This window comes from Pinus tabuliformis, chromosome 2_2, assembly GCF_031772625.1.
Source record: "Pinus tabuliformis cultivar Carrire ecotype Pingquan chromosome 2_2, CPIR1, whole genome shotgun sequence".
Classification (NCBI taxonomy): domain Eukaryota; kingdom Viridiplantae; phylum Streptophyta; class Pinopsida; order Pinales; family Pinaceae; genus Pinus; species Pinus tabuliformis.
Window position 1 is genome coordinate 1,156,598,985 of NC_142300.1, and position 14,914 is coordinate 1,156,613,898.

The 14,914-nt window shown below is 35.7% G+C and overlaps 1 protein-coding gene across 1 annotated transcript; it reads left to right on the top strand.

Moving 5' to 3' along the window:
- Positions 1 to 2,684: 2,684 nt before the first annotated feature.
- LOC149197506 ((S)-8-oxocitronellyl enol synthase CYC2-like) lies at positions 2,685 to 5,038 on the top strand. The gene is made up of 3 exons (XM_089405864.1): positions 2,685 to 2,859; positions 3,060 to 3,137; positions 3,644 to 5,038. The coding sequence occupies exons 2-3, from the start codon at positions 3,093 to 3,095 to the stop codon at positions 4,796 to 4,798; spliced, it is 1,200 nt and encodes a 399-aa protein (XP_089261990.1). The 5' UTR covers positions 2,685 to 2,859; positions 3,060 to 3,092; the 3' UTR covers positions 4,799 to 5,038.
- The last annotated feature ends 9,876 nt before the right edge of the window (positions 5,039 to 14,914 follow it).

Genomic DNA, 14,914 nt, shown 5'->3' on the forward strand with positions numbered 1-14,914 from the left:
TTCACTGCTTTTGCGTTGAACATGAAATGTTGCTTCAATAATGGGCCATCTAGGCTTGTCTTTTACCAGCTCACATAACATCTTGTACCATGTCTTTTTGCTTCAACAGTGGGCCATCTAGGCTTGTCTTTTACCAGCTCACAGAATATCTTGTACCATGTTTTTTTGTTGAGAAGCGCAAAAATAAACCTCTTGTAAAGTTAAATTAATTGTTGTTAGAGGTAGTAAATTATGTTGCAAAAGAAATACTTCCAAAATAAACAATATTTAGATTACATAACATATCACATCTCCCTTCATCTATACTCCTATTCTATATGCTATTGGCTTATAACCGTTCTTTTATAACATCTGATACAATTGCTAGTTATAAAATATATTAAAAATAAAATATCTCAATCAGACACTAATTTAAAATATCAAGAATTACACTCCACCATATTATTATTAAAACACTAAAAATAAGACACAAAATTCAAAGGCGATTAAAAGCTACTTTAATTGTATCAATAATTGCACTCCACCATATTATTATTAAAACACTAAGAATAGGACATAAAATTCAAAGGCGACTAAATATATAAGATGATAGAAGTGATAAATAATCAACGTTACAGGAAGGTAGGTGTCTTACAGATTGATCCAGCTTTCTGTAGAGCGGTATCATGTGTTGATAAGACGATAAAGTGAAAAAAAAGCAACGTTACAGGCAGGTTTGTTAGACGGTGCTTAAGCATGAGGATTCTGTAGGCTGGTCAAGGATTGCCTATCTTTTTCTCTGCAAAACCGTAACACAATGCCTATAATGACATCGATGCAAAACTTTTCTCTACTTCTTCGTGATCAGATTGTGTACAATTTTTCTTTTGTGTTACATTCAATGTATTTGGACATGTTGATGTTAAAATATTCAATCATAAAAGTAGAAGTGGGGCAGGAATTTAGATAGGGTTGGAATCTAGTGAATTTTTTTTTCCGAATGTAAATGTAGAAGTGTTTAAATTTGTTTTGGTGGCAGAAATAGATTCAACACCATTTATCAAGATAAAAAAAATCTTAAAACATTCAAAATTTTAAAAGCTTAACAACCACAATGTGACCTCTTGAGAATACCGGAACCAATATGGAGCCATATAAAATATGTGGTTGTCAACCCCGAAATATGGAGATGGCACAATAGAGTTATTTTTGAGAACTATATGGAAAATTATATACAGGTGATAGATCAAATTATTGGATGGTATACCTATGAAAATGAACACCACATTGGCCTTAAGAAGACTATAACCAGGAAGACAGGCCCAGGGAATGACTACCGAGCCTGTTTCTTTGATGGAGCTGCACAAAGGGGCATTTGTGGATGTGGTTTTTGGATCATTATATCAAAGGAACAAGAATACTAGGTGTGCTGGCAGGGCACAAATATGAAGATTGAAGCTATGGCCCTATGGAGCCTCCCTTGGTTTTCATCTTACCTAGACATTCCCTCCATCGACATATATGGAGAGACTCACGGACTATCATTGAACATGTACGGGGCAACACAAAAATATATCAACCAATGCTACATGGTTGACTCAGACAGATTGAGAATCTTTGGGTTTATCTCACAGACTCAACGATTCAGCATATTGGACGGGAGTTTAACCAAAATGGAGACAGCATGTCTAAAATGAAACTACATAATGCACTCTACAGGATGCATATCGAAATTAAGTTGGGTAACAACACAATAGATTCTAGGATACTTCCGCTTCTAGGATAACAACAACTCTTGGATGGGATTATAACAACTAATATTTTAGTTCATCTGCATTATCCAGAAAGCTGCTTTGAAATTGGTTTTTTTTGTTGTTTTTATATATGCATAGTATATATTACAAGTAACACAGGGATGATTTCATTTTTGTTAAACAATATTAGTACAGTTTATTTTGTTTAATACTACCTCTAGGTAAATAGACGCATGCATTAAATAGATCTAATATATAGTTGACAAAAATAGATAGACTGTTACAGTGACAGTAATTATATGTACCTTTCTGAAGAAAAAAAATCCATAGTCACCCACCACAATTGTACTGAAAAAAAAATCCATAGTCACCCACCACAATTGTAAACATGGAGGAATATAGACATTGTACATAGAATTCTAACTCTACTGGTCATCTTATGTCCTCCCTGACGTGTAGAAAGCTTATTGGATGGGATTATAACAACTAATATTTTAGTTCATCTGCATTATCCAGAAAGCTACTTTGAAATTGGTTTTTTTTGTTGTTTTTATATATGCCTAGTATATATTACAAGTAACATATGGATGATTTCATTTTTGTTTTTTTGTTGTTTTTATATATGCCTAGTATATATTACAAGTAACATATGGATGATTTCATTTTTGTTAAACAATATTAGTACAGTTTATTTTGTTTAATACCACCTCTGGGTAAATAGACGCATGCATTAAATAGATCTAATATATAGTTGACAAAAATAGATAGACTGTTACAGTGACAGTAATTATATGTACCTTTGTGAAGAAAACAAATCCATAGTCACCCACCACAATTTTACTTGAAAAAAAATCCATAGTCACCCACCACAATTGTAAACATGGAGGAATCTAGACATTGTACATTGAATTCTAACTCTACTGGTCATCTTATGTCCTCCCTGACGTGTAGAAAGCTTATAAATCCTCGTCTCTGCTCTCCTTTATCCAAATATGTGAGCATCCTTAACGCAGTATTTGTTGCAGAAATTCCTGAACATTTCTGACGCAGTATTTGTTGCAGAAATCCAATCAGGAAATCCTGCTCAGCTGCCTCCATTTCTGAACCACAACGCTGATTTCATCTGGTAATCGTATCTCACACTCATTCTGATAGTGTGGAAATTTAAGAATTGGTTCACTGTTTTTCATTGATTGGGTAGAATCCACTAACATGATCTCCTGGTACTGCAACTGATAGCTCTAACTGGTTTGGCGTGCAAAATTTAATTAACTCGAATTTTGATGCATAGCTCTCTGAACTCCGCATTGATGTCTGATTTCGCAGATTGGTGTTTGGATTAGCGTGTAGCGTATAACAATGAGCTGGTATTCCAGGCAGGCAGGTTCCCTTGGCCATGGCGGGGTATGTGGCTGTTAACCTAATTCTATTTCAATTTATTTCAGCCTTAGCATGCCAAATGAGTTCTTAGGCATGTGGCTGTTAACCTATTTCTATTTCAATTTATTTCAGCCCTGTCATGATAAATGAGTTCCTAGTCACTGCGAAATCAATTCTTATAAGTGTGTGAATTTCTTACATTTTTCACGTTTTTTTTATTTGGGAGTAAGTTTGCAGGATTATATTTTCAAAGTGTTTAATATATCATCTGATGGGTAGGGAAATGAACCGATGGTTTTTAATAAAAATATTTTTAAAGTATTTCACATTAAGGAATATTTTAATAAAACAACCGAGATCACTGTATATCCAAAATCCATAAACCCAAATCCGAGCTTACCAACTTTCCAACTTTCCTGTGTTTAGATGGGTTAAAGGGTAACTTTGCTGCATTTGGTATTGCCCTGTTGCTTCATTATATTGTATTGTTGCACTTGCTTTTCCGGTAACTCTTACCTATTTCAATGCAGAGAAAATTTGATACCATAGCTGAAGGTTCTGAAGACAAATCGGGGAAACAACAGAGAGTTGCGCTGGTGATAGGGGTAACAGGAATTGTGGGCAATAGCTTGGCAGAAATCTTGCCTATGCCTGACACTTCTGGTGGACCTTGGAAAATTTATGGAGTTGCTAGGAGGCCTAAGCCAGATTGGTCACCAGAAACTCCAGTACAGTACATTCAATGCGATGTTCTGGATAGAGAACTCACTTTAGAAAAGATTTCACCATTGAAGGATGTAACCCATCTCTTCTGGGTTGTTTGGGTGAGCAGGGAAACAGAGGAGCAGCACTGTGAGGATAATGGAAAAATGTTGAGTAACGTGTTAGATGCACTGCTGCCCAATGCAGAGAATTTACAGCACATCTGTCTTCAGACTGGGTCTAAACACTACTTGGGTCCATCTGATACAGTGGCCAGGAATCGCTCTTTTCAGCCGAACGAGCCACCTTATCATGAAGAGCTTCCGAGGTTACCTGTGCCCAATTTTTATTATACTCTGGAGGATATTGTTTTTGAGGCTGCCAAGAAGAAAGAGGGATTAACATGGTCCATTCACCGTCCCTCAATCATATTTGGCTTCTCTCCTTCAAGCTTAATGAATGTTGTATGCACACTCTGTGTTTATGCTGCTATTTGCAAACATGAAGGGCTGCCTTTCAAATACCCAGGAAACAGAATTACATGGGAACAGTTTATGGATGCATCTGATGCAGATTTGATTGCAGAGCAAGAAATTTGGGCTGCCACAGACCCTTATGCCAAGAACCAGGCTTTTAATTGTAGTAATGGAGATGTGTCTAAATGGAAACGCCTGTGGGGAATCATAGCAGAAAAATTTGATCTCGAGCTATTACCATACAAAGGTGAAGGCTTTAGTCTGGCTGAGGCTATGAAAGACAAAGGTCCAGTCTGGGATGCAATTGTCAGAGAAAATAAGCTGCACCCAACAAAATTTCATGAAATGGGAAATTGGTGGCTTGCAGATATGACATTAAATCTTCCCCTGGAATTGGTACATAGCATGAATAAGAATAAAGAGTATGGTTTCTTTGGGTTTCGAAATACAGAAACTTCTCTGGGATATTGGATAGACAAAATGAAGGTATCTCATGTTATTCCTTAAACTTGATCCATCTTTATGTCTCCAGTTAGAACCAAGCAGAGGAGTTCCATTTAGAGGTTGCTTTTGTGATTCAGGATGGTTATGCTATATTCTGAATCAGTTGGAGGTGTTGATGTGTATTTTGTCATGTCCAAGTATAGTTTGTGAAACTAGGTTTTTGAAAATTGTTTGATGATGTGTGATTTTGCAATGGACTCAAATAAAGAGCTGGAACTCCATCCTAGAATTTCCTACAATTTAGTTCTGGTGTTAAAAATCGAGTATCAACAATCTCAATCTTACACTATATGGTTGATCACCAGCTTCTGTTTTGAATATTATTATTTTTACCATAAAATAAAGCAATCCGGAGGTGGAAATAGTTCTTCAACTGTCAACAGAAGCCTGAGTTTCTTCTCTGTTTAATGATCCAATGTAGATATTCATGGTACTTCTCTGCAACTTTAATGATGTTGTACATCAAACCAGATGATTATGTAAACATAAATTCTGCTTGAGTTCTTTGACTGTAATCAGAAGCCTGAGTTTCTTCCCCATTTTATGATCCAATGTAGACATCCATTGTACTTCTCTGCAACTTCAATGATTTAGTAGATAATACCGAGTTGATTATGATCAAACGCAGGGATAGTGTCACCAATCTCAATCTTTGGATTCTCCACTTTGAAAATATCAACTTAGCCCACTGTTCAAAGATCTTCGCGATGATTCGAAAACTTAGCTTATTGTTCAAGATCTTCAAACATGTCCTAGCAAGAAATTAAGATTTCCGAGTTTTAACATTAAAATTGGTTTTTTCTTTTCGAGTGGGTATTAACATTAAAGCTCAGTTTTGTTAGGTTTAACATTAAAATTGGCTTTTGCTTTTTAAGTGGGAATTGTCTTTTAAAACTTAGTTTTCGCTATTTACTTTTAAATGTTTTCGCTTTATATGGAGGATAAAAAAATTTGAAGAAATATTTTGGTTAACTTTATACTAGCATTTTGTAATTGGGTAGATAGTTTTTTCATATTACGGTTGGAAAAAACTAGTTTAAAAATCTTGATTTATGATAGAAATATTTTGGGAAAAATCATATCAAAAGAATTTTGTCGAGGCTTTTTGAACCAGTAAGTTTACAATCAATGTGGATTTACTCTTGCTAATTTCAGTAAGTTTATAAAAAAAGTTATTATAACAAATGTGATGAAAAATAGCATGTCTTTATCACTATTGGTAAACACATTAAATAAATAACTCGAAAATATTTTAATAATTAGTATTTTTTAATTTTAATTTTATTTACATTACACAATGTTTACAATATCACTATCACACTACAATGTAGAACTACTAATAACCATACTTTACTTAAAAATAGCTTAGTCTAGATAATCGCTGAAATTATTCATTTGTAACCATTTTCCCCAATCAATTTTACTTGGTTTTGCATCTGACTAAAAATTAAACTATATTGTATTATTATTATTATTTAATTTTATGATCACATCCAAGCGAGACACCAAATTGGTGTATGAGATCCCTTGTTTGTGGGACAAGGGACCCACCTCCGCCCATTGATTTGGCGACTAAGTCTACCAAGGCATATATACTCTACCCTCCTCTGGTTTTGACCCTGTGACCTCTTAGGAGGAACCATTAAGCCCACTAAAAGTTAAATTATATTATGTAAAGTAAAATTATATTATTTATCTTATTGCATAATGATTATTAATTTGTACCCGAAAAGGATTTGAATTTCGACGAAGAAAAAGTCTGATCTAGATGGAAAACAACGCTTCCGAACATCTACGATGCTCTGCAACTTGAACTAGGGTTAGTGTTTTGGCGTTGGGCACCATGGCGGGACGCGCAGGGGGGGTGTTGCTACCTCCTACAGTCAAGTAGTTACGGAAAGAAGCAAGGACGCGAGAAAGCAGCGTTTCAAGAAGCCTCTGGAGAAGGCAATAGGAGCAAGTAACACAAACACGTTGGGAGGAAATAGACCTCATGAACAGGCAAAGGAGCAGCAGGAAGCTAGGAAGGAAAAGGAGAAAGGGGATAGCAGTCAAAAACCTACTTCTGTAAGAACATCTGGGATCTGCAAACCTAAGTCGGACACCATCCCTTAAGTCATCTTGAGCGACCTTGCGCTACAAGCGCATAGGGATCATATGATAGAACATGTGATTATCTGCAAATTCATGGAATATGGCCAACGGAGAGGGCACTGCATGTCTGAATAAGGAGCCACTGGAAGCCAAAGGGGGAAATTACCCTTCATCTCGGATCCAAGGGATTTTTCACAGTAGTATTCACAAGCCTAGAGGATAAAGACAGAGTATTTGAAGGAGGGCCATATTTCTACGTTGTTGCAGGTCTCTACATGTGGCCTTGGATAATGAACTTTGTTCTGGAATGCGAAACATGTTCATCGGTTCTGGTATGGATCAGACTATACTCCCTTCCTTTGGATTATTGGTTACCAGAATTGCTGAAAACAATAGGCAACAAACTGGGGCATTTTCTAAAGATTTCAGATGCAACTCTGAAAGGAAAATACACCTCCTTCACCCGAATCTGTGTGGAAATGGACTTATCTAGAGCACTCCCAGACGCGATAATTTTAGAAGTATTTGATGAAGAATGGGTACAGGCAGTGGACTATGAGCACATCCCATTTAGGTGCCGCAAATTCCATGAGCATGGGCATCTATATAGAGATTTCCCAACAAACAACATCGAGAGAAATGTGAAAACCACTGTGGATAAAAATCCTGAGGGTTTCACCAAGGTTGGGGGCAAAGGGAAAGGCAGAAAGAGGCCGCAAAAGAAGATCAATGAGGAAAAACAATCGAGCCACAATAGCTTTAAGATCCTAGAAGAAGAAGACGGAAACAAAGAAACGAACCAGGAAATGGAGAACACTATCACTGAGAAGGAAAGAGATGAAAGCATGGAAGAAATCATAGAAACCATGATGGAGATAAATAAGGACCATGAGATGACTCCAAGTGAAGCGGGAACGGAGGACCATGAACTGCAGGAGATTCTAGAGAGGGAAAATATAGATCTAGAAAAATTTCTAGAACAAGGAACGACCAAAGGAGTGGACTCCCTACCAAAAGAGGAATATGACAGGGTTCAACAGCTATTCCTATGGAGATCACAATCGAAAGGAAATGGAATCAAAGGAAATCATGAAATCTAGGAATACAGAGGGGTCAAAATGATGGAGGAGACACAGGCACTATCTCCGAAGAACCCAAGCAGGAAAAGAGGAAGAAAAAGACAGTAGGAGTTGCTGAACGAATGTGGAAAACTATTGATTAACTCAGGTAAGATGAAAGAGCTTACCAGCTACTCTTTTACTAATCTTTCTTAATGAAGCTCACAACCTGGAATATAAGAGGCTTAGGAAGTAGAAGGAAACAAAGAAATCTCAATAATAGAATAAAATAAGAAAAACCAGATATGGTGTTTATTCAGGAGACAAAATGCTCGATGGAAAAGACTAGAGAAATACATAAGAAATGGCTAATCAAGTATGAATATCTAGAAGTTAAAGCAAAAAACTCAACGGGGGGGATTCTCACATTGTGGGATCCACAAAAATTTGGAATACTAGATGCTGAGGCATCTAGGAACTATCTTTCTTTGGTATGCCAACCTTTAGGGGATAAGGAGATATACATGATCACTAATATATATGGCCCTCAAAAGCAAGAAGATAAATTCAAGCTTCTTACCTCCCTTGAGGAACTTTAATTTTACATATGAAGAAATTATTTCGATCATTGAACATAGATCTGTGTATTGAATGTAGATTTTCCAAATTTTTAATACTTCCTTTAAACATATATAGCTATTTTTCTATTTTTAATAAATAATTTGTCTAATTTTTTCTTCCCAAAAAAATTTACAATGAAAGATATTTAAAAAAAAAAGACAAATAAATTACAATAGAAAATATTTAAAAGAATAAAAATAAAAACAAATTAACCCACTTATATTTAGTAATACTTTCGACCAAAATTACATAAAATAAATCAATTAGACTTTCATCATAAACAAAATAAATCCCATACTATTTTTGTATTTCATAAGTGGGAACTAAGTTATATGTATATTGTTTCATTTTAAAAGGAACTATTAAATAATTATTAATTCGTTGTATCAATAATCATTTAATGGATATGAAGATTGAACATAAATCGAATTGTTAATTTAACTATATTTAATCTAACAAACCAGAACAAGTTACTTTGTAATACTGATTTTCTTTTTTTTTTTCATTTTAATTTACTAATTTTTAAATTTTTATATAAAATTTTAAAACAAGAACATCTATACATTATTAATAATTTACTTAACATTCTTGTAGATTAATTTATTTAATCAATCATCGTTTTACATTAATCACATAGGTTTCACTTCCCTACACAGTAAATCCAAACCAACACATAATTAATATGAATTATAATAAAATCATGAAATAAAATGGGTGTTATCAATAATATGCATGGTTAGTTTTTTGTGTTTACCAATTTGAATAATGGAAATTTCAATCTTATTTATGGATAAATTTAGAATGGAAAATGTAAAATTAAGTTATAATTAAGAATGGAAAATGTAGAATTAAGTTATAAATAAGAATTAGATGTGTTTATTTTTCAATGTGAATAGTTATATATTGATTTTAATAATAAATTTATATAAGTATGTTTAATTTTCAATATGTAAATAGGTTTTAATAAATTTAAATCATTAGAACAAAAGATAAAAATGAGTTAAATTTATATTGTGTAAGGAAGAGTAGGACCTCTTTGTGGGGACTATCTTTATTTGTAAAAGGACACACAAACCAAATCTTTCTGTCTGGACCAAGTTAGGACATTAGCACACCAGTTCATCACAATAACTCCAAATAAAATGACTTAATTTAGATAGCAAACCACTTGAGCAGGTAGGGGGCGACACAAATTCAACTACCCATTTAATTTTCTCCACCATTTGACCTAAACAAAACAACCCCATGACACCATAACAACTACAACCTAGCGACTAGTGACCCAAGATACAATTCCTTTTCTAGTTCTTGACGCAACAAAAAAGAGAGCATAACCCATAATAAAACTCGCCTACCCAAAACACGATAGTTACCCATGGTGCAACTTAGAGAGCACATACCAAAACACACCAAGACCCAAGATAGAGCAAAATAGATACACAAATTACGAATAAACTTAACAAGCTAAGGCTGGAAAATACGCACACCTAGAAATAATTGCCTAGAAAATTCTAGACAAAGAGCTGACCCATGTGATCACGGGCTCATGTCCCAAGTGTCGTAAAATGCTCAAAAATGAAAGTGCTCAGAACTGGTTCAAACTTGAATGACTGGAAATAGCTCGTCCTCCTGATTCCAGTGCCGCAAATGGTTCAAAAAACAGTCTCCATATGCAGAAGTTTTGCCAAAAACAAAATCACCCAATGACACTTAAATTTTGATTTTTTTTCAAAAAAAAAATTTAAAAAAAAAAAAGAATATTCCTTTTGGGTAGCGAATGGGAGGATGCCACGTGGCAGGCCCGGACGCCACCACGTGGCCCAGGGTGACATCAGTATATGTGGCGCATTTCAAAATTTTGTGGGCGGATGGAGTATTGAACCCGCGATTAATATGAATTAGAATAAAATCATGAAATAAAATGGGTGTTATCAATAATATGCATGGCTAGTTTTTTGTGTTTAACAATTTGAATAATGGAAATTTCAATCTTATTTATGGATAAATTTAGAATGGAAAATGTAAAATTAAGTTATAATTAAGAATGGAAAATGTAGAATTAAGTTATAAATAAGAATTAGATATGTTTATTTTTCAATGTGAATAGTTATATATTGATTTTAATAATACATTTATATAAGTATGTTTAATTTTCAATATGTAAATAGGTTTTAATAAATTTAAATCATTAGAAACAAAAGATAAAAATGAGTTAAATTTATATTGTGTAAGGAAGAGTAGGACCTCTTTGTGGGGACTACCTTTATTTGTAAAAGGACACACAAACCAAATATTTTCTGTCTGGACCAAGTTAGGACACTAGCACACCAGTTCATCACAATAACTCCAAATGAAATGACTTAATTTAGATAGCAAACCACTTGAGCAGGTAGGGGGCGACACAAATTCAACTACCCGTTTAATTTTCTCCACCATTTGACCTAAACAAAACAACCCCATGACACCATAACAATTACAACCTAGCGACTAGTGAGCCAAGATACAATTCCTTTTCTAGTTCTTGACGCAACAAAATAGAGAGCATAACCCATAAAAAATCCCGCCTACCGAAAACATGATAGTTACCCATGGTGCAACTCAGAGAGCACATACCAAAACACACCAAGACCCAAGATAGATCAAAATAGATACACAAATTATGAATACACTTAACAAGCTAAGGCTGAAAATACACACACCTAGAAATAATTGCCTAGAAAATTCTAGACAAAGAGCTAACCCATGTGATCAGGGGCTCATGTCCCAAGTGTTGTAAAATGCTCAAAAATGAAAATGCTCAGAACTGGTTCAAACTTGAACTACTGGAAAGAGCTCATCCTCCTGATTCCGGCGCCGCAAACGGTTCAAAAAACGGTCTCCATATACAGAAGTTATGCCAAAAATAAAATCGCCCAATGACTCTTAATTTTTTATTTTTTTTCAAAAAAAGATATAAAAAAAAAGAATATTCCTTGGAATATTCCTTTTGGGCAGCGAATGGCAAGATGCCACGTGGCAGGCCCGGACGCCGCCACGTGGCCCAGGGTGACATCAGTATATGTGGCGCATTTCAAAATTGTGTGGGCGGATGGAGTATTGAACCCGCGATGAATATGAATTATAATAAAATCATGAAATAAAATGGGTGTTATCAATATTATGCATGACTAGTTTTTTGTGTTTACCAATTTGAATAATGGAAATTTCAATCTTATTTATGGATAAATTTAGAATGGAAAATGTAAAATTAAGTTATAATTAAGAATGGAAAATGTAGAATTAAGTTATAAATAAGAATTAGATGTGTTTATTTTTCAATGTGAATAGTTATATATTGATTTGTATAATACATTTATATAAGTATGTTTAATTTTAAATATGTAAATAGGTTTTAATAAATTTAAATCATTAGAAACAAAAGATAAAAATGAGTTAAATTTATATTGTGTAAGGAAGAGTAGGACCTCTTTGTGGGGACTACCTTTATTTGTAAAAGGACACACAAACCAAATCTTTTCTGTCTGGACCAAGTTAGGACACTAGCACACCAGTTCAACACAATAACTCCAAATGAAATGACTTAATTTAGATAGCAAACCACTTGAGCAGGTAGGGGGCGACACAAATTCAACTACCCGTTTAATTTTCTCCACCATTTGACCTAAACAAAACAACCCCATGACACCATAACAACTACAACCTAGCGACTAGTGACCCAAGATACAATTCCTTTTCTAGTTCTTGACGCAACAAAATAGAGAGCATAACCCATAACAAAAATTGCCTACCCAAAACACGAAAGTTACCCATGGTGCAACTCAGAGAGCACATACCAAAACACACCAAGACCCAAGATAGAGAAAAATAGATGAACAAATTACGAATACACTTAACAAGCTAAGGCTGAAAAATACGCACTCCTAGAAATAATTGCCTAGAAAATTCTAGACAAAGAGCTAACCCATGTGATCAGGAGCTCATGTCCCAAGTGTCGTAAAATGCTAAAAATGAAAATGCTCAGAACTAGTTCAAACTTGAATGACTGCAAATAGCTTGTCCTCCTGATTCTGGCGCCGTAAACGATTCGAAAAACGGTCTCCGTATGCAGAAGTTAAGCTGAAAACAAAATCGCCCAATGACTCTTAATTTTTTATTTTTTCAAAAAAAAAAATAATAATAATAAAATATTCCTTGGAATATTCCTTTTGGGCAGCGAATGGCAGGATGCCACGTGGCAGGCCCGGACGCCACCACGTGGCCCAGGGTGACATCAGTATATGTGGCGCATTTCAAAATTTTGTGGGTGGATGGAGTATTGAACCCGCGACCTACAGTCCACAAGTGCCACGCCTTAATGTTGGGCCACAACAACGGAACTTGCATGCAATGCGGACCAAACATTATTTAAATGTTAAAGTTGGTTTGGGCGGGTCCCGAAGGGGGCCAGCCCCTAAAGGCCAGCCCCCATATCATATGTCCTCAAGCCCGGAACCATGGGTTCCTCCCTAAACCGCCAGTGCTAAAGCTAACGGTCACCACGAGTTAATACGTGGTCACATTACCACAAAGTGCAGGGTTAACATGCAGTTAAGTGCAGGTCAACAAAATGTGCTGGCACGCAATCCCATGCAGAACAGCCAAGCCGTAAACCACGCTCACATGCAAACTGAACTGGCAGTCCACTCACAGTTAATGCGCGGTTAAGATGGCAGAGTTTTTGGGCGGACCGCCAAATTTGGGTGGACCCGCCATAATTGGCGGAGTTAACTGGACTCCAACCAAAGTTAGTTGGAGTCTTTTTAGGACCAGTTGGCAGTTGGGAGTAAATGGCCATAAATTTGGCTAGGAAAGGCGGTTTTGGACGAATTTTTTTATTTTATTTTGGGTCTCTTCAACCTTCTGAAGCCATTGGCACAAGTTTTACATCCATCTGAGGTCATTTGCAGAGGTTTTGGCGCCATGGAAGTTCTAGGAGCCACCAGGGCCCAATATTGGGAGAGCTGTATAGGGTTGCAGGTACCCATTACAGGTGAACCAATAGTCATTCCTGAAGGATTCGAGTGTTCTGAATCTGTTTTTACAGTCTATTCCACCTGTAGAGGCTTTTATTCAGCTGTATATTCATTTTGAGCATTTAATTAAAACGAGGACAGGCCCATTTGGGAGCCTTGGACCCAGCAGACGTAGCCTAGGAGGGGTGAACTGCTTTATCAACTTCTTTTGCATCTGTGGTTGATTTATTTTGCAGAACAAATTCGTTTTCAAGCTATTCTTGAATTTGCTGATGTATTTTCTGAATTCTTTCAATGAATGAACAAGCTTTGTCAATATCACTATGTCCCTCAATGGCGACATCTTTCTCAAGAATGAAATCAAGAGGTGATTTTGGAAAGTAACCAAAACAAGCTTCAAACGGTGAGGTGTTTATGGAAGAGTGCTTGGCACGGTTGTAAACATGTTGTATGTAGTGCAAATGTTCATCCCAAAGCTTGGGATGCTTGCTGCAATATCCTCTCAAGAGGTGCACAATGGTTCTGTTCACAACTTCGGTTTTTCCATCTGTTTGCGGATGGAAAGGAGTACTTTTCTTCAACTTTGTGTCCATCATCTCCCATAGGTTGGACCAAAAATTCCCCACAAATCTGGAATCCCTGTCACTAATAATGGAAGTAGGCAAACCAAAGAGAATCCATACATGATGAAAAAATAATTCAGCAGTTATAGTTTTCTTACAAGGCATAAGTATACACATTTTCCTGAAACGATCAACTACTACATATAGATAATCATGCTGCTTTCTAGATTTTGGAAAACCTCCTACAAAATCCATAGAGATGCTCTCCCATGGTCTAGAAGGTATCGGCAAAGGAGTATACAAGCCAAGCTTCCTATTACTAGGCTTTCTTGTAGCAAATAATGAACAACCTCTTATGAACCTTGAAACAGAATCTACCATGCGAGGCCAATAACAATACCTCTGTAGATGTGCAATTGTTTTGCTTACACCAAAATGGCCAGCAATAAGAGAAGAATGAGCTTCTCTTATGACATTTATTCTCTCCCCCTGTGGTATACACAACTTTCCCAAATGAAACAGCAAATTGCTATGCATGTGATAGTCATTTTCCTCTACATGATTCCCTTTACTCAAGTTAGCATACACATCTTTAAAGTCATCATCAGATGCATACTGTTCTATGTAACTATCATGTACAATGGAATCATTCTTAAGTAAAGTAATAGCACCAATAATAGGCATTGAAAGCATATCCGCAACTTTATTCAGAGTACCTTTCTTGTACCTTATTACCAAATGGAACTGTTGCAAGAAGCCCATCCATCTGAA